Source organism: Genypterus blacodes, unplaced genomic scaffold (assembly GCF_046128005.1).
Source record: "Genypterus blacodes isolate CSIRO-AG114 ecotype Tasmania unplaced genomic scaffold, CSIRO-AGI_Gbla_v1 ptg000499l_1, whole genome shotgun sequence".
NCBI classification, from domain to species: Eukaryota; Metazoa; Chordata; class Actinopteri; order Ophidiiformes; family Ophidiidae; genus Genypterus; species Genypterus blacodes.
The window spans coordinates 24,320-49,605 of NW_027467258.1; the positions used below are offsets into that span (position 1 = coordinate 24,320).

The window sequence follows — 25,286 nt, forward strand, 5'->3', positions numbered from 1 at the left end:
ATGTTTAGTTTTGTTTGGCAGAAAATCTTTTCAATATTAATCGTAGACCTTCAAAATAAAAGATTCATATCCATTTCCATTCTGATGGCAGGAAGCAGGAATATTAATATGAATGGAGGTGAAAGATCAAAAGTTTTTCATTGATCGATCGGTTTGTCGGACGCTGCAGCTTTTGGGCAAAGTGCCGACATCAGCAGGAAGAAGTCCAAATGAATTCATGAAAAAGAGAAGGAAGACAAATCCTCTAAAGAATATGGAGCCTAATCTAAGTGTTTGGTATATCTTGTAAAATAAAGTGAAATTACCATTTTGTATAATATAAAAATATTATCTTATTCAAATGTAAATAATAATTATATCTTCAAAATAAGATTGAACTTTTTTAAATTAAAACAAAGAAAAAGCTGAACTCAAGTGGAAGTTACTGTCTGACCTTTGACCTTCAGCACTTTTGCTCATTTGTTTGGTATTTTTATCACAAACTAGAAAACGAGAATCAGTTTAATAAAATTCTTCCACATTTGACTTTTATAAAAATCTGCTTTCAGCACAAAAGTGAGGAGAATAAATGAAATGTTAATAAAAATGAGCGTTGGCTGTGTTGACATTTATAATCAGGAGCTGCTGCTGATGATGACGATGGTGGTGAGTGATGAAGGTGTGAGGCTAAATGTAGCTGCTGACCTGCCGCAGGGTGCCAGAGGGCACAGAGGTCAATGAGGTCATGTGACTGCTGCTGCTCATTTAGTTTGGTGTTTGATTGATTTAGTGATTAGCTCCAATGCTCCAATTCTAGTCTTTTATTTCATTTTCATTTTTGACCCACTTTGTGTTATTAAACTTTGTGTATTCTATTTCCATGAAATCTGTGCAGCTGATTGATCTTATTTAGTTTTCATGGTCATGTGATTATTTTCAGTTTTTCAGTTTTGAGCTCTGATGGTGACGTGTTTTTGTTTCTGATGATGATGATGATGATGATGATGATGATGGGTTTACCAGGGGGCAGTCCTCCATATGCTGCTGTCTGTCAGCACTGCTTCCACTTCTAAGCTCCGCCCCTGATATATTTAGACCTGCTGCTCGTTTCTCTGAAACTCAAACCCGCTGCTATTTTTATTCCCTCTTCAAGTGGAGAACATTTGAGATCATTTCACCAGTCATTGTTTTCATGATTGCTAATTATACTTTTTATTAAATTTGTTTTCTTAAATAATAAATGTTCTCCTTTGAAAATGTCTGTAAATCTTGAGTAACAGCTGTGCGGCGCTAAAGGGTTAACTTTAAATCACATTTCATCTTTCAAAGTGTTTCATTTAAGTCCAAACACCATATGGCTGCCGTCTGCTTTGGTTGAACGTTTCTGCAGAGTCACTGTAGGTCGATGTGGTATTGATGGTTGATGTATTGATCATTGATTGCCGAGCCTCTGTTTCCTCCGCAGGGTGCCGACCAACATGAGCACTCAGGCTCCCACGTTCATCCAGCCGCTGCAGAGCGTCGTGGCACTAGAGGGTAGTGCCGCGGCGTTCGAAGCCCAGATCAGCGGTAAGAACGCTTAAACAGAGTCCTGGGTTTGATCTGGTTCTGTTCTGTTTACAGGGATCGTGAGGTTTGTAGCTTCAGCAGGGAGTTCAGTGGGTTTGGGGGGTCCAGTATTGGGGGATCATAGCAGTCCAGCAGTGAATGAAGTATTTTGCAGGTCCAGTTGAGTTTTAGCAGCGACTGGGGGTCCAGAATGTGGAGAACAGAGCAGGCCAGCACAAGGTTCAGTATCCTGGTTAACAGAGCAGCAAGCTCACTATTTTGCAGGTCTAGTCTGGTTTGGATATTCAGGGACAGTTGACAGTGAGTGAGAGGTTCAATTGGAGGTTCAATTGTTTTGGTTCTGCCCTCTGCAGGATCTCCAGTTCCTGAAGTGAGCTGGTTTCGTGATGGCCAGGTTCTTTCCACCGCCGCTCTCCCCGGCGTTCAGATCTCGTTCAGTGACGGCCGCGCTGTTCTGAGGATCCCCGCTGTGACCGCCGCACACAGTGGGAGGTTTTCAGTCAGAGCTACCAACGGGGCAGGACAAGCCACCAGCACCGCCGAACTCCTCGTCACAGGTCAGACCCTCACTTACCAACTCACTGCACAGAGTCTGGTGGCTCTGGAGTCGGTCCAGACCTGCTCTGTGTAAACCTGCCTCCAGGGCCGTCTGTTGTCATTTGGTGCTAAATAAATAAAGTTGATTCGAATTGGACGTCCAAAATCTGATTTACCACAAATGTTTCTACTTTGTTGACACGTTGAGTTGAATAATGAATCAAACATGTGAAGTGTGAACTCTCTCATGTGTCCTCAGCTGAGACAGCGCCCCCTAGCTTCCTTCAGAGGCTGCAGAGCTCCAGCGTGCGTCAGGGCAGCCAGGTGCGTCTGGACGTGCGCGTCACAGGAAAACCACTTCCTGTGGTGAAGTTCTACAGGGAGGGGGCGGAGATCCAGAGCTCGGCAGACTTCAGGATCCTCCAGGAGGGGGAGCTCTACAGCCTGCTGATCGCCGAGGCCTTCCCAGAGGATTCTGGGACATATTCTGTCACCGCCAGCAACAGCAGCGGGCGAGCCACGTCCACCGCCGAACTGCTAGTTCAGGGTGAGGACACACACACACACACACACACACACACACACACACACACATACACATACACCAACGTTCACACATGCATACATGCACACACATATCTAGGCACACACACACACATACGCATACACACGCATGCGCACACATGCATACACGCACACACGCATACACACATGCACACATACACACATACACTCACACACAGGCACACACAAACAAACACAAGTGCACATAAATCCAAAAAAAACAATCAAGACCACTTCTTTAAATCATGAATGTGTGTGTGTGTGTGTGTGTGTGTGTGTGTGTGTGTGTGTGTGTGTGTAGGTGAAGAAGCCGTACCTGCTAAGAAAACAAAGACAGTTATATCCAGCGCTCAGATGTCTCGTCAGACCAGAGTGGAGAAGGTGAGACGCCCTGTGACCCCTGTGACCCCTGTGACCTCCTGAACCTCATCACAGTCACTCTGTCCTCCTGTTATCTTGAGCTCTTCCTGTCTTCTTCTTCTTCTCTATAATCAATCACACTTATATATTTACATAAATGTATTTATTGTTATGACTTCATTTCATGATTATTTCGATTGAACTCAAGTTAAATCTGGATTCATACCTCCCTCTGCTCATCAGAGGGTGGGCGCCAGTTTCCAGGCCGCCACCATGATGGAGGTTCAGGTTGAAGGAGGCGAGCTGCAGCTGGCTCACAAGACTCCGCCCCGCGTTCCTCCCAAACCCACATCCAAGTCTCCCACACAGGCCTCGCTGGTCGTCAAGGTGACCGGAGGACGGCAGCAGTCCCCGTCTCCTGTCCGGCACGTGAAGGCTCCCGTGCCCATGCCCGTCAGGTGGGCAGAGTTTCACATTTGCTCACATTTTGTTCTTTAATAGCCCCGCCCCTCATGGTTTGATGTATGAAGGTGTGACCCCGCCTCCTCCTCCCCCCCCCACAGGCCTGTTTCTCCCACCTCTAGACTCTCTGTGTCCCCCATCCGGCCCGTCAAATCACCCCTCACCACGCGCAAACAGTTGATCGCCGGAGCTGACGTCCCGCCGCCGTGGAAGCGGGGAGACTACACAGCTGAGGCCGGATACGCCGCCATGAGCAGCATGAGCAGCATGAGCAGCAAGACCAGTATGACCAGTATGACCAGTATGACCAGTATGACCAGTATGACTGGCGTCAGCGGCGTCAGAAGTATGACCGGCGTGAGCGGCGTGAGCGGCGTCAGCGCCGTGAGCGGCATCAGCGGCATGAGCGGCATGAGCGCCATGAGCGGCGTCAGCGGCGTCAGCGCCATGAGCGGCGTCAGCGGCGTCAGCGCCATGAGCGGCGTCAGCGGCGTCAGCGGCGTCAGCGGCGTCAGCGGCGTCAGCGGCGTGAGCGGCGTGAGTGGCGTCAGCGGCGTGAGCAGTATGACCAGCGTGACCAGTGTGACCGGTGGCGTCTCCCAGGTGGGAGTGGAGCAGCGCTGGGAGCAGCAGGTGAGGGCGGGGCCGGGGGGAGGGGCGGGGCTTAAGAGAGTCAGCAGAATGAGTAACACAAGACAAATACACAACACGCTAAAAAAGAAAGAAAAGAAGGTTCGCGTCCAGCAGGTCCTCTTGCCAATCCTGTTCGTGACGCCAATTATATGGTATAATTCTATATATCAATTTGCGGAGACGGTTGAGGCTGCGTATCTTTAATCAATCACACATGAGCGCTTTATCACACGTCACAGTGAATACACTGGGCTTCATAGAGCCAACATCATTTTATATCATGGAGATACAGGGTGGGGGCCTTTCTATTGTTCTATTGTTGCCCTGGCTACCATAGTAACCATGTCACGGTGACCTCAGAGACACAATGTTGCTTCCTCGCTGATGATGGATGAACGATTCTGGTAAAACACTCAAGGTTAAGAACAAATTGTGACCTTCCTTTCTAATATTGAACAGTTACATAATATCAAATGATTGCCAAGAACACACGGTTAACTTGTATAATATAATCATGAATATACTGTGGTACCTTTACTTCCACACGTCTGCAAACCTCTGGAGTGTAAAGTTGAGTTTCTATCACAAATGTTATTTTCATATGAGATCTCACATGTAGACTTCAGACTTCAGCCTCTGGAGGGTTTACAGGTCACGTTGTTGCCATGGTGATGAACGTTAACCCCTCCTGCTTTGGTTGTTAGCCTCACACGACGGACTCAGAATTATCTGGAATGCCAGATGACGTCAGTATTACCCAGGATGCCGAGCTGACCTGTGGCCTCAGCGACCAGGACTCAGACTCAGACTCAGACTCAGACTCAGACTCGTGCAGTGATGCGTTGAGCACAAGCTGCTCTGGTTTTTGTCAAACTTCTGATGAGAAGATGTCTGTGGATGATGAAGAAACTGCAGATGAGAAGAGTTTTAGTCCCTGGTCCGTCTCTGAAGACACGTCCAACGTCTTTGAGCTCCAGGTGTCTTCGCCTGTTTTGAGCCGAGAGCATCCGCAAAGAGGTGTCTGGCCTGGTTTCCATGGTGACGAGGTTCTTCCTCACGCTAACCAGCTTCATTTTTCCCTCCATTCTGAGCGGGACCCCCCTGCTTCCTGTCAGACGGAGGAGCAGGTAGCTGTGCGTCCGTCTCGCCCCGGGCTTCACACCTTCACTCTTTTTTGTTTCTGTTGCCACCCGGTTGCGGTGATCGCTTCACGTTTCTTCACCTCCATCTACCTCTTCATTCACGCAGTTTGACTCTTGTTGGTGCTGCACGCAAACTCAAACATATCTGAGGAATACGTGTGTGTGTGTGTGTGTGTTTGTGTGTGTGTGTGTGTGTGTATGTGAAGACACAAATTACATGTAAACAATAGTTACACATCTAAATTTGAGCTGGAAAGAAATTATAGTAACTAAATGTTAAGATCTTCATCATCTGAACTCTGTATGTGTCTCTGTAAGCTGTGCCATAGACATCCATGACATCATACAGAGGGTTCAGGGTCAGAGGTCAACATATCAGTCTGTATCTAAGCTTCTGTCTCCATGTAGAGGAGCTTTAGAGGCTCTGACACGTGATCATGGATCCATAAGGGTCCATTAGAGACCTACAGAGCTGAGAGGAGGAGAACATCTACACACTGACACACACACAGAGGTCAGAGGTGAAGATCTCAGAGATGATGTCATGTTTCACCCACATGGACTTGGCTTCATAGTGACTGGCATGAACGTCTTGAGAGCTTCAGAATGTTCTTCAGCTGCTCGTTGTGTCTCCAGGCTGAGGGCGGGAAAAAAGCGGCAGTAGCCACGGTGATGGCCGCCGTCGACCTGGCTCGCGTCCGCCAGCCCCCCCACGCAGAGGGCGGCCCGGCCGAAGAGGAAGAGGAGCGCGTAGAGGCGGAGTTAAGGCAGCAGGCCGGTTGGACGATGAGAGCGCAGGCTGGACAAACGCTTACGACTGCTCAGGACATTAGAGCTGAATCTGCCCCGTCAGCAGCCAAGGTCAGACTGGCTCAGACCGCCAGATCACTTAGACCAAGCATTCATGTGACTCAGATCTTCAAAGATGAAGCTCCTCCTGCGTTGTAACGGCTCTGTGTCAACTCTCTTGGTTACTCCAGATTCAGAGAGTGACAGAAATCTCCGCCCACGTGGAAACTGGCCCCGCCCCCTCCCCAGTGACACATTTCACTGTTTCTAAAATCTCTATTCCAAAACCTGAATCTAGCTACGAGGTAAGAAGAGCGCAAACCTGGGCAAGCTGGAAAACCACTTATGTTCATAACCAAACCTGTTAGGAATGATTGGACTTTAAGTTCCATCTTCCAGATCCATTTTCTAGAAGGTGCTAACATTTAGCTTCTTCAGATCGTCTGCTACCTCACATTGGTTCCATTTATGTTGTGAGCGAGTGATTTGATTGTTAATAGCAGCCAGGATAGTCCTCATGTCCTCGGCTAAGGACAGAGACCCGTGGAGACGCAGTTAGCTAGCTAGCACTGATGATGGTGAGCAAAATCACAAGCTAACATTAGCCGTTGCTGGTAGTGTAGCTGCTTGTCTGTCCATCATGTGGGGCAGGAAGTGAGTTTGGTCGTTCGGCCGTCACTCAAGCTCCAGCGTGTGGAACCAGTGTGAGGCTCATTCACTTGGTGTCAAACATTTTTCCTGCTTGCCCGGGCCTCCGCCTGGTGTGAACGATGGTGTAGAATTATAATAATAGTCATTTACATCAAATAACAAATGAATTCCCCCCTTGGCCTTTAACCCCGCTTCGTTTCCTTCCTTTTAATCGATTAAATTCCTTGTTGGTCCCGTCTGGTTTCCCTCCCGGTGGCTTTAGTGATCTAACACGGCTGCTTCCTCCCTCTGCTGTGCTTTAACACCGACTGAACCAACGTGTTGATGATGACGTGCTGCTCTTGTTCTTGGCTCGGCTCAGGTCTCCATCGCCGGCTCCGCTATCGCCACTCTGCAGAAAGAGATCACTTCATCTTCCGCCGCCGCTAGAAAGATCATCCGACCCGTCAAGTCGCCCAGCCCGTGTCGTACTGCGGCGGTGGAGATGAGGGCCGGGCCAGAGCCCCTCCCCCCGCCGTTCAAAGTCTCGGTTGAGAAATATCAGATTCAGTTTGGCGCTCAGTTTCAGACGGGCGAGGCGGACTGGAGGTCTCAGGTTTGTAACTCAGCGAGTCGCATCTGCACAGTGAGACAAGAAAACCTGACGATGGGTTAGAGTTAGGGTTAGACTGATGTGGATGTTAAAGACACTTGGGTTGCCATAGTAACTCTAATAATGAGGTCGTTTGGTGTCATTTTCCAGCAGGAACAATTAAATGTGAGAATGCAAAGTAAAGTTCAGCTCACAAACTCCTTCAAGCGAGAGGAGGGAAACTTCTTCGATCCAAGCTTCTGAAGCTCTACTGGCTTTAATGGCTTTAATGGCTTTAATGGCTTTAATGGTATCTTTAACGTCGAACCATGATCTGATCCTTTATGAGATCAGAACGTCCCTCTGTGCTCAGAACAATTCAGGTTTTCTTGGTTTCTGTGAGAATCCAGATCAGTTTCCCCCCTAATCCAGACTGAATTTGTTGATGCTACTCACCTCCTCTTCCTCACCTCCTCACCTCTTGAGGCTCTTCTGACCTCGGCTCCATCATATCTGTGCCAGTTCCTCTTTTTTCCCCAAAGCTTCACACTTTCAATGTTCCTCATCGTCTCCTCCCACTTCCTGTCTCTCGTGTGTTTGCCGTGTTTTCAGGGCTGTGGTTGCCATGGAGACACTGATGTCATGACTTTGGTGTTTGTAAATAAAGGCTCATTTTAAAGGTCATTCATTACAGACAAACTCTTTGAGTCCTTTGGTTTGATTTCTGGAAAAAGAAACAACCGAGAATAATGCTCACATAAAATAAATCCATGAAATAAATTGCAGATTTCTGAGGGTTTGTACTCATGACTTCAGTATTTCAGCCATGGGAGCAGTTTGTTTCCATGTGACAGGCGGCTAACAGATCTCTGTGCTGCAGGTGGCAGAGGCGGCGGCCGTCCCTTCTCCAGGTGGTGGCGCTGTGGTCCCGCCCACACTGGTGGCCGTGAGTAGCTGCTTTCATGAAATATCCTCACAGATCATTGCAACATTGAATGTTGACTTTGTGGCTAAAACCTTTTCTGGTGACAGGCCTTGAAGAACACAAATGTGACAGAAGGTGAGTCTGTGACCCTGGAGTGTCAGATCAGTGGTCAGCCAACCCCCGCCATCATGTGGTTCAGAGAGGACTACCAGATCGAGACCTCCATCGACTTCCAGATCAGCTACAAGAACGGATTTGCCCGCCTGGTGATCCGTGAGGCCTTTGCCGAGGACAGCGGCCGCTTCACCTGCACCGCCACCAGCGAAGCAGGAACCATGAGCACGTCCTGCTACCTGCTCGTTCAGGGTCAGCACAAAGCACAGGAACCACATCACACTGCTGCACAGGAGGTTTGGGATCCACGCTCATGCTTATGTTTCCTTTATCTTCAGTGTCTGAGGACATCGAGAGCAGGGAGGACATCACTGCTGTCAGCGAACACGTCCAGACTCAGGAGAAACTGTGAGTCTAACCTTTTTATAGTGTTTGCAGTCGGTTTAACATGGTTAGCTGAATTAAATAGTTAATCCTCATCACAATACATGAGGGACATTTAATGCTGTTTTTGCAGAGTGACTGTTGCAGCCAAAGAAGAGATGGTGTCCCAGGTGTCCCAGGTGTCCCAGGTGTCCCAGGTGTCCCAGGTGTCCCTGGTGTCTCAGACTGAGACAGCTGCAGCTGCTGCTCCCTGCTTCCTCAGGAAGCCCAGCGTCCAGAAGCTGGTGGAGGGAGGAAGTGTGGTGTTTGATTGTCAAGTGGGAGGAAGTCCCAAACCGCACATCATCTGGAAGAAGAGCGGCATCCCGCTCACCACCGGATACAGGTACCAAACAGGAAGTGTTCCTGACACTCATGTACCAGAATCCCCCAGAAACTAAACAGAATGAGGCAGATCAATGCAAGAAAACTGTTGTAGTCAAACTTACAGGGTGTCAGAAACACCACAGCCTCTAGGGGGCGCTGTTCTTCCCTCCATGACGTAGTCACGTTTCTTTACTTTCTGTCGTCTGCCAGATACAAAGTCGCCTACAAGAAGGAGACTGGAGAATGCCGCCTTGAGATCTCCATGACCTTTGCTGATGACGCTGGAGAATATTCTGTCTTTGCCAAGAACCAGCATGGAGAAGCCTCAGCCTCCGCCTGTCTGCTGGAGGAAGGTGCGTCTGCTGCACCTGTCACTCAATCTGCATACTGTCCAAAGAAACAAACCTATTTCACTCCAGAACATTCTTTCAGCTTGAGCTTTGTCCTTCACACTCTGTCACACATTTAGAGAATCTCCCCTAAGTCAGGTTTTGTCACAGTGCTGCGGTGAAAAAAAAGGAAATACAACAACAAATACAGTCACAATAATCACTGACCTGCACACTGAATATTACATCAAACTCAAATAACCTGTGACTTATCATGATGTCAAAATAATAAATAAGGTTGAATTGTTTGTTTTTGGTAACAGAGGAATATGAAGTCTACATGAAGAAACAGGAAGTGACCTTTAAGGCTGAAGTGACCACCGTGGTGCAGGAGCCCAGGCCGGCCCACATCCCCCCAGTCGTTGTTACAACAACGGAGCAGAGGACGACCACCATCATCTCTGGACAGGTACAAGGTTTAATGTCTGAACCCACCGGGTCAGAACCAGCACAGGTTACTGGGTCACTCTGGAGCTCGGGTCTAACTTTCCTGCTCCAGGTATCCATCTTGAACATATAAGGGAGGAATTGAACTTTAAGTATAACAGCAAAGGTTGAAAGGATATAATCAGCCAGATTGTGATCCAGACTAGAGAGGCAGGGAGGAGAAGAGAAAGAGAAGTGAACATTCACAGCCCCTCATGCGGTTCAGACGCACTGACTTTGAGTCATCCGTGATTGCCTTAGAACAAATCAATCGACCCCCACAGGAAGAAGCTTTTAGTTGTTTTCATACGTGTGACTCTTGGCGTCTGCAGGAATTCCATCTCTCTGCCATCGAGCTGCGGATCATCCAGGAGATCGAGCTCTGCATCATGAGGATCACTTACCGCGAGCTGGTGACTGAGGACCGAGAGGTGATGGTGACCGCCATCGCCGACGAAGCTGTCCAGCCCGCCTTCGACACGGCTGTCAAAAACTACCGCATCATGGAGGGAATGGGCGCGACCTTCCACTGTAAGATGGCTGGACTGCCTCTTCCCAAGGTGAAGACCTGATCAGACTCAAGCACAAGTACACTATGTGACTGTAGATCAGTATTGTGTAAAGGTCTTGATAGCTGTAAGACTGTAGGGCTGTGATGACACAGCAGGTCAGGAAAACTCAACAATTTAGAATAAAAAGTTGAAGTTGAATTAAGATAAATAGGTGTTAAATATTCATAAAACTGATAAATCAGTGAAAGGCAAATATCAGATGAGATGTTTTTGTTCTTGTCAGATCGCCTGGTACAAAGACGGCCAGAGGATCAGAGCAGGAGACCGGTACCAGATGGAGGTGCTACAGGACGGTCGGGCCAGCCTGCGTCTGCCTGTGGTCCTGCCTGAAGATGAGGGCGTCTACACCGCCTTTGCCAGCAACATGAAGGGGAACGCTGTGAGCTCTGGAAAGCTCTACGTGGAGCCATCTGGTGCAGGTGCCCCTCAGAGATACACGACACAGCCCGCAGTACAGAGAATCAGGTGAGACCGCTCACACCACGTCGTCAAAATATCTGAAATCCACAGAAATATTGTAGGGATTATTACATTGTTTCCCCTTTGACACTTTGATATGGATCAGGTCAACGTCTCCGCGCTCTCTGAGCCGCTCACCCGGTCGCTCGTCCAGCCGTTCGCCTGGACGCTCCCCGGCTCGCAGGCTCGATGAGACTGACGAAGCTCAGCTGGAAAGACTCTACAAGCCCGTGTTTGTCATGAAGCCGTCCTCATGTCGATGCTCCGAGGGCCAGACCGCCCGCTTTGACCTGAAGGTTGTCGGCAGGCCGATGCCCGATACGTACTGGTTCCACAACGGTGAGCCAAACCTCGCTTCTACTTTCCCTGTGTTCATTCTTCTTTTGGGCTGATTAAACATCATCTGTGTTCTTTAGGACAACAAGTGGTGAGCGACTACACCCACAAGATCGTGGTTAAAGAGGACGGCACCCAGTCCCTGATCATTGCCCCGGCCCTGCCACAGGACTCTGGAGAGTGGACCGTGGTGGCTCAGAACAGAGCTGGAAGGTCTTCCATGTCCATAACTCTCACTGTGGATGGTAAGATTTGTCTGCCTGTCTGTCTGCCTGTCTGTCTGCCTGTCTGTTTGTCATCTAAAACCATTTATTTCTTGTTCTCCATAGCTAAAGAGACATTGGAGCGTCCTCAGTTCACAGAGAAGCTGAAGAACATCAGTGTGAAGCAGGGCACTCTGGTTGAACTCGCTGTCAGAGCCATTGGAAACCCAATTCCTGACATTGTGTGGCTGAAGAACAGCGACATCGTCACCGCACACAAACACCCAAACATCAGGTATGCTTGAAAATAGATATTCTCAGTCATTCTCTTGTTGTGGTTTTAAGTAAGTTTGATTTGAAATTATTAGTAATATTGACCATCAACCAAAACCTCCACATGTGAAAATGAGGCTGGGTGAAGTTCACACCTTTGATGGAAGTGTGTCTGTTTCTTCAGGATTGAAGGAACCAGAGGTGACGCAAAATTCCAGATTCCCTCAGCCGCTGGCTCAGACAGCGCCTGGTACACCGCCACCGCCATCAACAAGGCCGGCAGAGACACCACTCGCTGCAGAGTAAACGTGGAGGTGGACTTTGTTGAGCCGGAACCAGAAAGAAGGCTGATTATCCCCAAAGGAACCTACAAGGCCAAAGAGATCGCCCCTCCAGAGGTGGAGCCGCTTCATCTTCGTTATGGCCAGGAGCAGTGGGAGGAGGGCGACCTTTATGACAAAGAGACACAGCAGAAACCTCAGTTTAAGAAGAAACTAACCTCTGTTAGGATGAAGCGCCTTGGTCCCGCTCACTTTGAGTGCAGGCTGACCCCTATCGGTGACCCCACCATGGTAGTCGAGTGGCTGCACGACGGCAAACCTCTGGACGCCGCGAACAGGCTGCGCATGGTCAACGAATTTGGCTATTGTAGTCTGGACTATGAAGTTGCATACAACAGAGACAGCGGCGTCATCACCTGCAGAGCCAGCAACAACTTTGGAGCTGACCAGACCTCAGCAACTCTGATCGTCAAAGACGAGAAGGGGCTGGTGGAGGAATCGCAGCTTCCTGAAGGCAGAAGGGGAGTGCAGAGGATGGATGAGATTGAACGCCTGGCCCACGAGGGAGGACCTGCGGGGGTCAGCACAGACGAGGAAACTGAAAAGACCAAACCTGAGATTGTCCTGGTTCCTGAACCAGCCCGGGTGCTGGAAGGAGACATTGCACGATTCCGCTGCAGAGTGACCGGTTATCCATCACCCAAGGTTAACTGGTACCTCAATGGGCAACTGATCCGCAAAAGCAAGAGGTACAGACTCCGTTACGATGGTATTTACTACTTAGAGATTGTTGACATCAAGCCCTATGACGCAGGAGAGGTCAAAGTGGTGGCAGACAACATCGTGGGCTCTGCAGAGCACACTGTGAAGTTTGAGATCCAGGAAAAACAGGACTTCAGAACTCATCTTCGTCGTGCTCCTGAGGCCAAGGCCCCAGAGGCTGCACCAGAACCTGGGAAAACATCGTTTACAGTGGTGAAGGCTGAGAAACCCACAGAGGATTCTCAGCTGAAGGAAGTTGTCAAGCTGAAGAAGGCCCAGAGGATCACCCACGAGAAGTCCGTAGAGGAGTCAGAGGAGCTGAGGGGCAAGTTCAAGCGCAGGACAGAGGAAGGCTATTACGAGTCCATCACCGCCGTGGAACTCAAGTCACGAAAGAGGGATGATTCCTATGAGGACTTGTTGAAAAAGACAAAGGATGAGCTGCTTCATCGTGCCAAGGCGAAGGAGGAGGCTGAGAAGAAGAAGGAGGCAGAGGCTCGCAAACTTACCGCCACACCCCTCAAACCGGAGCGGGTCAAGCTCTCGGCCAGCATGGAAGCACCAAAGATCCAGGAGCGAATCACCAGCCAAACAGTGGCACTGAGCGATGAAGTCAAATTCAGAGTCAGAGTCGTTGGCAGACCTGAACCAGAGTGCCAGTGGTTCAAGAATGGCGTTGAGCTAGAAAAGTCGGACCGGGTCTACTGGTACTGGCCCGAGGATCACGTATGCGAACTGGTGATCCGAGATGTCCAAGCCGAGGATTCTGCCAGCATCATGGTCAAAGCTTTTAACAAGGCAGGAGAGACGTCCAGCCACGCCTTCCTGCTCGTGCAAGGTACCGTGGTTAAAATGAATGAAAATAAAATGAGTAATCATGAGCATCAAGTTCAGTTCCGGTTTAAGTTCAGGCCTAGACTTTGATATTTTCTCACTGTGTTTGTTTTGTTTTTTGCAGCAAAGCAGGTCATCACCTTCATACAGCCGCTGGAGAATGTCAACGCCAATGAGAAGGACACCATGGCAACCTTCGAGTGCGAGACCAACGAGCCCTTCGTCAAGGTCAAATGGCTGAAGAGCAACGTGGAAATCTTCTCTGGCGACAAATACAGAATGCACTCTGACAGGAAGGTCCACTTCCTGTCCGTGCTGGTTATCGGCATGAAGGACGATGCAGACTATTCCTGCGCCCTCATAGAGGACGAACACATCAAGACTACGGCCAGACTCATCGTGGAAGGTGAGCGACGCTGAATAGAGGTTTTTGTCCAGGAAGTTTTAGAGATGCTCTTCTTTTTTCTTGACTTTCAAACTACATTTTGTGTAATTTAAGATAATCTTGTCCAGAAACAAGCAGAAGTTGTAACATTCCTGTTGGTCATAGAGAAGCTCTTGTGATGTGTCATGCTTTCAGGAGAGCCACTGGTGATGGTGAAGCAGCTGGAGAACACAGAGGTCCCTGAGACGTACTCAGCCGAGTTCGAGTGTGAAGTGTCCCGTGAGGACGCAGATGGCAGCTGGTACTTCGGAGACAAACTGCTCTCTCATAGCAGTAAATACGCCATATCCTCCCGGCGTGGGCGCCACACCCTGACGGTGAAGGACGTCAAGAAGGAGGACCAGGGAAAGTACACCTTCAAGGTGGCCGAGTTCAAGTCCACTGCTTCACTCAAGATGAAAGGTGAGTAACGTGTTTATTCACATTTAATATACCAAACTCTGACTGCTCATACTGGTGATCCTCAGGGGATTCATCTGCCATGGAGGAGGCATTAACACAACAAAGATCACAAACTGACACAAACTGTACAAACTGTTCAGATTGTAGAGCACAATAACATGAAACAAATTTCTACAGAACTTCCTTCATGTTCCCTTGAGGATCACATTACATTACATTACATTACATTAGGGTCATTTAGCAGGAGTTTTTATCCAAAGCGACTTACAATCAGTGTGTTAGAACAAAGATAGATAGGTAGATAAAAGAACTTCAGGTCACAAGAAATCGTAAGCGCATTTCCTTCCTAAACCAACAGCTAAGAGCAAAACTAGAGCTAGAGTAGAAGTGCAATAAGTTAGGTACTATGATGAATGAGAAAAAAACAAAAAACAAAAGGACAGATTAGAAATGAAAGATTAGAAAAACAAGAGCATCAGAAGAGCTAAGACAGAGTAGGTGATGTCCTAAGAGGGAGGATCCGGGTAGTGTTTCTTGAAGGATGACCCTTCTCTTCTTTTGAAGCCATCCATGAATTCTATCCATGCACCTTCTTGGTGTCTCAGGTCGCCTTTGCTGGAGGGTTTAGATGACGCATAGATGTCGTCAGAGTAACAGCATTCCTTTAGACACTAAAGAGCCGATGCTGTGTTTAGTCAGGCCGAACCGCTCACATGCTGTTGACAGGAATGTGTGAGAAAAGTCAAGAATATCACCGTCATGTTTGAAAGTTAACAGTCTAACATGTTGACCTCCGCGTCTGCAGTGCGTCCAGTGACCCTGATGCAGCCCCTGACTGACCTCACCGTGTGTGAGGGAGACATTGGCCAGTTCGAGGTCAAGTTCTCCCAGGAGAACGTTGAAGGAACCTGGCTGAAGAACGGGCAGCCCATCACCGCCTCGGGCCGCATCCACATTGTTGTGGACAAACAGATCCACAAACTCCTGATTGAGGATACAAGCAAGGATGACTTAGGGACGTACTCCTTCACGGTTCCTGCTCAGGGGATCTCAACCTCTGCAAAGCTGGTGGTTCAGAGTAAGATGATTTTTTACAATTTAGGAAACATTGAGCTATAAAACACGATTGTGTTTGACTTAAAGTTGACTGTAATAGTGTGCTGGCCTCCATTGTGCATCCTGGTTTCCTGATTTAAATGAAAATGTTTTGTCTGTTTACATTGCAGCTATCCGCATCCAAGTCCCGCTCAAGGACACCACAGCTGTGGAGGGCACCAAAGTGGTTTTGGAGGCCAAGATCTCTGCTCAGGACGTCAGCTCGGTCAAATGGTTCCAAAATGATAAGCTGCTGACGGCCAGCGACAGAGTCCAGATGGTGGCCAAAGGGGCCAAGCAGCGGCTGGTTTTCAGCCGGACCTTCGCCTCTGATGAGGGACGCTACAAACTGGTTGTCGGGCGGGCCGACACCAGCTGCAAGCTTTCGGTTCAGAGTAAGTAAACGTCTGCACTTCCTGAAACAGGCTGAATAATCCCAGTTGGAGACTTTAGGATTTGTGGACTGAACTCTTTTCCTCTTTGCAGCGGTCCATATCGTTTCTCAGATGAAGGACAAAGAGTGCTCTGAGTCTGAGAATGTGACCTTTGAAGTGGAAGTTTCTCACCCGGGCATTGACGCATTCTGGACCTTCAAGAGGCAGCCGCTGAAAGCTGGACCTAAGTACAAAATGGAATCCAAGGGCAAACGCCACACCCTGACCATCATGAACGCCATGAAGGATGAGGAGGGCGAGTACATGTTCGCAGCAGGCGAGAAGACAAGCAGCGCTATGCTGACTGTCACAGGTAGGAGGACTTAGGTTTAAATCGAAATAATGAAAAGACCTGAACCCTGGTATGCATTAGCCAACCCAAACCCTTCCTTCACTAGGTGGCGCCATTAAGAAGCCCCTCTGTGACCTGGTGGTGGCCGACTCCCAGACAGCTGTGCTGGAGTGCGAGGTGGCCAACCCTGCCGCCGAGGGACAATGGCTGAAAGACGGCCATCTGGTGGACTTCAGTGAGAATGTTGTGAGTGAGGTGGAGCGCGCTGTCAGGCGCCTCGTCATCATCATCACCAGAGCCACTGACGTCGGAGAGTACACCTACCAGGTGGCCACCTCCAAGACCTCCGCCTCCCTGAAAGTCGAGGGTATGTCTGCTTATTAGGAACCTTTCATAAAACTTTCTGCTGTACGAGTACACGTGTTGATTGAAACATAGGAGGAAGTTTAATATCATGTTGTACGCGGCACAGGAACCAGTGTGTCCAGCTGAGCAGAAGTGTTTGAAGTTAGCAGAGTGTGTTAGGAGGACAGAAGGTCACTGGAGTCCCACAGGACTCAATAAAGCTTTAATCTTATTGGATATCATACTTTTGGCTTCTGGTGACCAATCTTTTGTTTCATAGCTGTGAAGGTGAAGAAGACTCTGAAGAACCTGAATGTGGTCCAAACTCAGGATGCGGTTTTCAGCCTGGAGCTAACACACGAGAACGTGAGGGGAGCGCAGTGGATCAAGAATGGCGTGGAGATCCGCAGCAGTGACAAATACGAGATCACGGTGGAGGGAACTGTCCACTCCCTGACCATCAGGAACTGCAACACCCAGGACGAATCGGTTTACTCTTTCAAACTGGGCAAACTGTCCGCCAACGCCAGGCTCAACGTGGAGAGTAAGAACACCAAAAATACAAAGTGCAATCAAATTGAACAATAAAACAAGATTCACAAACGTGTAGAACACACACACACACACACACACACACACACACACACACACACACACTGGAGTTCATACGTCTACCAAGATCAAACTATCCTCCAGTTAGGACTCCTGGACTCTTTATTGTTGTTGAACTTTATTGTTGTTGTGAACCAGTGAACAAAATGTGCTAAGATGTTCTGGAGCTCAGTATTTCTACACAGTTGTTTATTGTAATAATCACCCACAAATTTGTGCCACAGCGATCAAGATCCTGAAGAAGCCCAAGGATGTGACGTCGCTGTTGGGGGCGACGGTTGAGTTTGAGGTCGGCCTTTCTGAGGAAGACATTCCAATGAAATGGATGTTCAAGCACACGGAGCTGAAGCCCGGCCAACACTACAGGATGGTGTCAGAGAAGAAGACCCACAAACTGATTGTCCAGGACGTGGACCAGAGCACCGAGGGCGAGTACACCGCCGTGGCGGGGCACCTGCAGTGCAGCGCTCGCCTCACCGTTGAGTGTAAGTGTTAGACAGAGGCCTTTAGTGACCCTAAGACACTTAAAGGACTTAAGGTGATCAGCAAGTAAAACTTGACAAATGTTGACTCTATTTCTGGTGGCCTTTGCTCCTCAGCTCTGCGCGTCACGCGTCCCTTGAAGAACGTGAAACTCCCAGAGACTCAGGTGGCCACGTTTGAGTGCGAGGTGTCGCACTTCAATGTGCCGTCCACGTGGCTGAAGAATGGCGTGGAGATCGAGATGAGCGAGAAGTTCAGGATCGTGGTCCAGGGGAAAGTCCACCAGCTGAAAATCATGAATACCAGCAGGGACGACTCGGCTGAGTACACGTTTGTCTGCGGGAATGACCGAGTCTCTGCTACGCTAACTGTTAGCCGTAAGTTAGCCACTGTTACCTGTGAAACGCATAAATTCTTAAATCTTTGTGTATTTGATGTGATCATTTTTGCAGCGCCACCTGGACGTTAACGTGACCTTTGCCTTGTGTTTGCTATTTTACAGCAATAATGATCACAACGATGCTGCAGGATCTGAACGCTCAGGAGAAAGACACGATCACGTTTGAGGTCAATGTCAACTATGAGGGAATCACCTACAAGTGGCTGAAGAACGGAACGGAGATCCGCTCCTCCGACCGATGCCAAGCCCGCTGCAAACAGCTGACGCACACGCTCAGCATCCGGAACGTTCACTTTGGGGACAGCGCCGAGTACGCCTTCATGGCCGGCTCAGCCAGGACGTCCGCCAAACTTTATGTGGAGGGTAAATCGTCTTTACTGTTGGTTAAAGTGTGACGCCACTCATTCCACTGCTGGATACTTCAGTTTATGTGGAGCTCCGTTTTCTAATCATGGAATATATTTTGTGTCAAGTGATTCTTGACCAATAATACCCTGCTTGATTCAGCTGTGTGCAGCCACTCTGCCTGAAGGTGGCGCTGGGTTATGAAGGCAATGACAAGGCTGACTTCTTGTTGGCGCTTAAGACAAAAAATCGCTCTCAGAAGTTTTAGCAAATTGCCAAAAAAAACTTGTAGTGGAGTCACTCCTTTGTGTTTTGAGTGATGACCCCTAGGGGGCGCAATATAAGGAGAACAAAGAATCTGAGCAGTTGTGTTTGTTCTGCAGCTCGTGTGGTGGAGTTCACCAAACACCTGAAGGACCTGAAGATCACAGAGAAGAAGAGAGCCACGTTCGAATGTGAAGTTTCTGAGCCAAACATTCAGGTGATGTGGATGAAGGACGGCCAGGAGCTGGAGATGTCTGACAGGTACGGAGCCACGCCCACGCCCACGGACATGACAGGGCTTCAATATTTCAAATATGAAGACATAAGAAAATGTAATGAGGTTCCATGAGGCTGGAGGCTTACTGCTCCACTCTGGACCAGGCTGCTAGGGACTGGGAAGGTTCCAGATTTATCACTGTATTATATGAGATGCCGAGTGCAAGAATGAGCTCAATAGAACAGGAAATATACAGAGAGTTAAGTCAATCAACACGACTGGAGTGACTGTGAAGGACTCACAGATGAACCCAGATGCATGATGGGACCCAATACAGACTTTCACTTTTTGAGGAGAGAGAATTCAAATGTAATCATGTTTTTCGAGACAATCAGGATTTCTCTTCTCTGTCGCAGATATAAAATGTCCTCCGATAAGTTTGTCCACCGTCTGGTATTGCCGTCTGTCCGCCTGGCGGACGCCGGAGAGTTCACCGCCGTGGCCGGATCCAGCATGTCCAAGGGCTGCCTGGCAGTAGAGGGACGCGACATCAAGATCTCAGCGCCTGCTTGCCTTGACATCACGGTGAGTAAGAAGAGCTACGTCTCCAATATGCTGTTGATTTTGGCTAACACGTTCATATTATGGGGTGTCGTAAACCTTGGACCCTGTAGGGGGCAGTAGTGGGTCAAACTGAACAATAAATTATTCTTTGTAGGTTGTGGAGAAAGAAAGAGCGACCTTTGAGTTTGAGGTAAATGAGGAGGAGGTGGAGGGCCGCTGGATGAAGAACGGCGTGGAGATCCACTTCTCTGTGGAGGAGAGGTTCAACACTGTCACAATCAGGAAGCTCCACCGTCTGACCATCTCTGAGACATACAGGAGCGACGCTGGAGAGTACACCTTCTCAGCCGGCAAGAACAGCAGCATCGTGAGGCTTCACGTCAGACGTAAGAGCCCCATACCTCTATCAAGTCATGAGAAACCTTAGATCTTAAGTTAGTGTCTGTCATAGCAGAGAAAGAACATTTGGATATAGGTGCATTGTAGCTTAACTGAGCGCTTAGACCTCAGTTGTATCTATGTGACTAATGGATGGACAATTGGAGCTTCAATGCCTCGCCAGTTTGACAGATCCATTTTTCTGTCACCGTGGCACCATGTTGTAACAGACTTATTGCATGAACTTATAGCCAGATCCAAGATAGAACCAGCTCCTCCAGACCTCTGTTACTTCAGTTCCATCAATATTCTGCAAACCTAATGTTGAAGTGATCAACACATGATAATCGCAGGACCAAAACTGACTTGTCTGTCATGCTTTGTGTCTCCAGTCCCGGAGCCTCCTCAGATCCAGCGCCAAATGGAGGCCCTGACAGTGTTGTCAGGTCGCTCAGCGCGGTTCTCAGTGCAGGTGACCGGCCTCCCTCGGCCTCAGGTCTCCTGGTACAAAGACTCCCAGGCTCTGGCCCCCGGCTACAAGGTCAAGTTCCTCCACGATGGAGACGAGCACACGCTGCTGCTGCTGGAAGTCTTCCCTGAGGACGCTACCGTTTACAATTGTGAGGCCAAGAATGACTACGGAGAGGCGACGAGCTCTGCCTCCCTTACCGTCGAAGGTATGTGCACAAATACAGCAGAGAGAAGCTGTGAGTCCTGACATGGGAGAACAGGGGAACCATGCAAGTCTTTACACTTAAAACCAAGATCCTGTCTTTGATGTCCTTGGTGTCCTCTAGTTCCTGAAGTGGTGGAAGTGGCCCAGGTCTCTGCTCCAGTTCTCATTTCTCCAGTCCAGGAAGTCCTGGTCACAGAGGGGGAGTCAGCCCAGTTCCAGTGCTCCGTCTCTGGTGAAGGTACGAATCTTCCTTTGTAAAACATAAATGGAATTTGCTCCTCCTACTATGAACAAACAAACCCAAACATTTTGATTTCCCTTCGATTGTCAGAAAGAAGGAAAACTGTTCAGTTAGTTAGTCTTAATTAGTCTGACTTAAGTCAATGACACGTATCTGTAAGTTGTGTGGTTGTGTAGATGGTTGTGCTTCTGAAGGTCCTCATGGATCCATGAACATGTGTTCCAGCCTCTAAAGCTCCTCGCAGCTGAGAGGATGTAGTGCAGATAAACATGCAGGGTGTCGTGAGGACAAACAGTAGAAGAAGAAGAGAGATGTGAGGAGGTGTTAGCCTCATTACATCATCACACAGCTCACTGAGTGAATCCAGGAGATACGTTGAGCTTTTATTGTGGAGGGCAGAACTTCTATCTTTGTTTTGTAGAAGAAATCCATGAGGATCCATTAGAGACCTACAGACTTGAAGAGGAGCACAAACATGTATTGCAAAGAGCAACTTGTGGTAATGATCCTGACTGTGACTGAATCCTCTGTCTCCAGATCTGCAGATCTCCTGGTTCTGTAAGGACAGAGAGATCAGACAGTCCAACATCTACAGCTTGTCTCAGTTCGGTGAAACCTGCCAGCTGGACATTTCCAAAGTTCTCCCAGACCAGGAAGGAGAGTACTCGTGTGTTGCCAGAAACTCTGCAGGAATGGTCACATGTGCTGCCTCTTTGACCATCGATGGTGAGTTCAGCCTGAAACCCACGAGTGAGGACTAAATACAACGAGTGTTGTATTTAGTGGACCAACTTCCTTTGTCACTGTCCAACCTCCTCACACTGCATGTGCCTCATTGGTGGAGGCATGTTCCTCATGAGGGACACGTCAATCTGCTCCAGCTCACCAGCTGACTGGCAGCAGACTGACAATGGAAGCCACCGCGGTTATGTGTGTGAGCTCCTCTGCTGGCTCTCTAAGAACCAGAGGTCACAAATGTGCTGTTAGACTGCAGGCATAATGAAAACATACCAGAAGATAAAGATAAAGTCCACTAACTCAGAAAGAAGCTGTAACATGAAAAAGGCTTTTTATTATCCCTTTAGTTTAGCGTGTGAGTCTTTCCACGTCCTGACCTGAGATTTACTGGAGACTACAAACCAAACAAGTCAGGCCGCCTAACGATCACAGATAGGATCAGGAACCTTTAACCTCCACCACCAAAGCCAGATGTTCAGTTCCATGTCCAAGTGAAGCTTCTATTGGCACAGAAACCAATAGAAGGCATCGTGTGTCGTAGAGTTTCAGGCTCGCAATGCTAAAACAGCAGAGAACCTGCTGCTGCTGCTGCTGCTTCCAAAAAGATCAATGGAGAAGAAGAAGATGGAGCCCAAAGAGTCCACAAAACTGCCAGCTGCTATAAAACACATATTATTTGCTGTTTAGCTTCTCTGACAGCTCTCTGCTACTTTGTCTGTCTTGGTTTGGGTGTCTAAGCTAGCCTGGCCCCAGACCAGCTCACTGACCTTTGTGGAAGCAGCTCCAGGTGTTTGTTAAACCTTCCTCTGTTTGTCACCGTGTGTCCGTCGCTGAATGTTTTCTGGGTTGATGTTTTTGTTTTGTCCCTCTGTTAATCTTCTTCTGTGTGCACGCCGTCTTTCCTTCCAACACGACTAGCTCTAAGCGTTAGCAACTTCAGAGATGTGATGTGACAGCATGGACAAAGCAGAGCTGAACCTGGGCAGATCCAGGTTCCTCCCATGTTCTCTTTGTATATGTAGCTCACAGTCAAGCTTGCATGAATCCCAGTGGAGCCCGACCACTGTCCGCTCCCTCACTGATCCACCTTCTACAACTCTGCGCCCCCACAAACAATCTGTGACAGCAGCAACCTGAAGAAGTCAGTGAGTCACCAGATTGATGTGTTGACCTGTTTCTTCTACTCTTTCTTATTGCCCAGATGAAAACACTCAAGCTTTAGCTAGCATGTCAAGCAACAGAACTGAGAAGATGCTAAGTCAGAGCCTGGAGAGTTTTGGCTCTGTGTCGGCCCAGGGGCTGGAGTTCACGCAGAGCTCCTCTGAGAGCTCCTCAGAGTCTTGGAGCACAGTTGAGGTTCAGATGGGGACTGTAAGCTCAGTGGAGATGAGGTCCATCAGCAGCCATGTCAGACTCAGCCCCAGATTGCTGATGGAAATGAGCGACGTCCGGGTGGAAAGTGGCAAAATGGCCGAGTTCAGCTGCTCGTTTGACAGGCGGCCGTTCAACAGGGTGATGTGGGATCACAACGGCCAGAACCTGCCGGACTCAGAGCGGGTGAGAAGCTCTCAGAGCGGAGGTTTGTTGTCCCTGGTTATCCGGGGCGTCGGCGTGGCCGACCAGGGTGTTTACCGCTGCACCGCCACCAACCAACACGGGCAGAACAGCTCCTCCGCACGGCTCACTGTGGAAGGTGCTTTAATCTTTATCTTCTTTTCCACTCAGTCTGTCTCTCCATCTGGTCCATCTTCACCTCCACCTGCAGCTCCTTCTGCTTTGCCCCTTTAATCTGTATTCTGTAACCTGGTAGCCTGTAATAGAATAACAAACCTGCTCTGTAGATCAGTCCATCCTCTTCCCACTGCTAGCTTGGTCCTGCTAACCTCATCCCTCCATCCTACTAACCCCTTTAGGCAGCGTTCACATCTTTTGTCTTCAGTCACTTGGACCGTCAACGTAATTTACCCCATGCAGATACGACGCAGTGACGTGAGACCAAACAGGTCAAAGTTAGACCTGGTCAGTATGTAAGCGTCTGAACCTTAAAGACCAAACTGCCTCACAGCTGGGAAGATAAACATGAACATGAACTTCATTAAGAATTAGCCAACATCGTGTTTGTACAGAAGCAAACTGTTTGCTTGCTAAAGCCAAAGCTTAAGCTCGTCCCGGTTCTGTTATTAAGATGGAACCATCAGGATGTGGGCCGGCTGTGCAGCTAGCTAGCTAGCACGGGTTCATGTGAAGTAGGTGAACGTTAAACGTTAAAAGACCAAAACCTACAAGAGAAGGAAAGATTTTTTTATTTAAATTCTGTGTTTTGTTGGAATTCAGATTTGTTAATGGTTGCTATGGGGACACGCACCCTGAAGTCGACTCGCTGTTACGTTGACGGTCCGTAGTTGAGGTCCACAGGAATGAATCAGAAGATGTGAATGTGAGCGGAGGCCTTTGACACTCTGACCCCTAATGACTCTCCCTAACTTTATTCTCACCCAGCCAGAGGAGCAAAGCTCAAAGCAGAAACCCCCGTCCCCACCGATTCAGTGCGTAAAGTGTCTCAAGCAGACAGGGAAACCCCTTGTGGTCGTCCACATCGACACCAGCAGGAGGCGGTGGAGAAGCCGGAGCCGAAGCCGCCTCCATCTTCCCAGAGACTTTACAGACTGATTAGTCGCCTCTGCTTCCCTGAGGTCACGCCGCGTGATGAGCGAGGGCGACGCCTGTCCGGCTGTCCCGACTTCCTGATAAAGCTCCCGCCAGAGCTGCTGCTCAGGAACACGGACGGCGGCTCCCTGTATTGCGTTATGAAGGGGGTTCCGAGTCCGTTTGTCATTTGGCTGTACGAGGATTCCGTGTCTTACTCTTTGAAACACGACGGCCCTCTGTGCCGTATCAATGTTACACATGTGGGACCCGGACAGCAGGGTTCTTACATGTGCAAAACTTTGAGCTCAGCCGAGGACGCTGAGCGCAGTGCAGTGACCACAGGTTGGCATCTGCATGCTTTGGTCCTTCTGCTTGCTAGGCTTTTCTTCTGCATTCACACTGCTTTCCACCTACATCACCCAGAGCCACACAGCAGCCAGCAGAGGGCGCACTTCCTTATGGTTTAACTGTTGTATTTAGTGAAGTTCACTGAAGTCGGAGTCCTGCTTTACTCACTAAAAGACGGACAGAGGGACATAAAGAGGACACTCATATCACTCTGCAGATGAGCTGTTCACTGAATGATCAATGAAGCATGCCAGAGTGGAACAAACCAAAGAAGCAGATGATATGGATGCACGACCTGATTCGCTGAGTCTAACAGTCTCGCACTGTAGGAGACGACATGTGCAGGTGTGAGAGTGTTTCTAACTGTCAAACTCTGTGTCTTTACAGTAACTGGAGTGGGGAAGGAAGCCATGAGTCAGCGGGCAGTCAAAGGTAAATATGGTTTCATCAAGCAGGCTGTGTCTCCGTCTGTGATCCTTTGTGTTCTGACATGGAGGGGATGTGCAGCATCCCACTTTACATTAGAACTATATCATGACTCAGGGCAGGAACATACTGACAAGCGTGTCACATTCCTGTTGAGTCCAGGCCTGATAGTACGCCTTCATACAGGAAGTACAGACGTCAGAGTGCATCATCACTGCAGGCTTAAAGGGGGAAAGGTCTTCTCTGGTTTTCAGTGTTGGACTCATTTATTCTTCTCTGAAGGTTTGATGAAATGAAATAGCAAAAACAATAATATTGCAATGAAGCCACAGCCGTTTGATCTCGGTGCAT

General features: G+C 48.8%; 1 protein-coding gene across 1 annotated transcript in view; it reads left to right on the forward strand.

Annotated features, from left to right (window-relative positions):
• Positions 1-1,457: 1,457 nt before the first annotated feature.
• The window catches only part of LOC142990296 (titin-like), a 159,223-nt gene continuing 135,394 nt past the window's right edge, over positions 1,458-25,286 (forward strand). Inside the window, 39 exon segments of the mRNA XM_076140034.1 lie at positions 1,458-1,548; positions 1,902-2,105; positions 2,345-2,632; positions 2,951-3,030; positions 3,253-3,467; positions 3,573-3,763; positions 4,082-4,104; positions 8,123-8,203; positions 8,290-8,548; positions 8,635-8,704; positions 8,814-8,841; positions 8,887-9,065; positions 9,257-9,399; positions 9,699-9,844; positions 10,194-10,421; positions 10,657-10,898; positions 10,999-11,231; positions 11,309-11,473; positions 11,558-11,726; positions 11,889-13,585; positions 13,706-13,987; positions 14,162-14,428; positions 15,234-15,506; positions 15,655-15,918; positions 16,010-16,270; positions 16,356-16,616; positions 16,875-17,138; positions 17,431-17,691; positions 17,806-18,066; positions 18,192-18,452; positions 18,818-18,959; positions 19,332-19,500; positions 19,634-19,865; positions 20,250-20,534; positions 20,655-20,771; positions 21,312-21,500; positions 22,714-23,205; positions 24,012-24,503; positions 24,897-24,941. Of these exon segments, the coding sequence (XP_075996149.1) occupies positions 1,458-1,548; positions 1,902-2,105; positions 2,345-2,632; positions 2,951-3,030; positions 3,253-3,467; positions 3,573-3,763; positions 4,082-4,104; positions 8,123-8,203; positions 8,290-8,548; positions 8,635-8,704; positions 8,814-8,841; positions 8,887-9,065; positions 9,257-9,399; positions 9,699-9,844; positions 10,194-10,421; positions 10,657-10,898; positions 10,999-11,231; positions 11,309-11,473; positions 11,558-11,726; positions 11,889-13,585; positions 13,706-13,987; positions 14,162-14,428; positions 15,234-15,506; positions 15,655-15,918; positions 16,010-16,270; positions 16,356-16,616; positions 16,875-17,138; positions 17,431-17,691; positions 17,806-18,066; positions 18,192-18,452; positions 18,818-18,959; positions 19,332-19,500; positions 19,634-19,865; positions 20,250-20,534; positions 20,655-20,771; positions 21,312-21,500; positions 22,714-23,205; positions 24,012-24,503; positions 24,897-24,941 (9,550 nt within the window).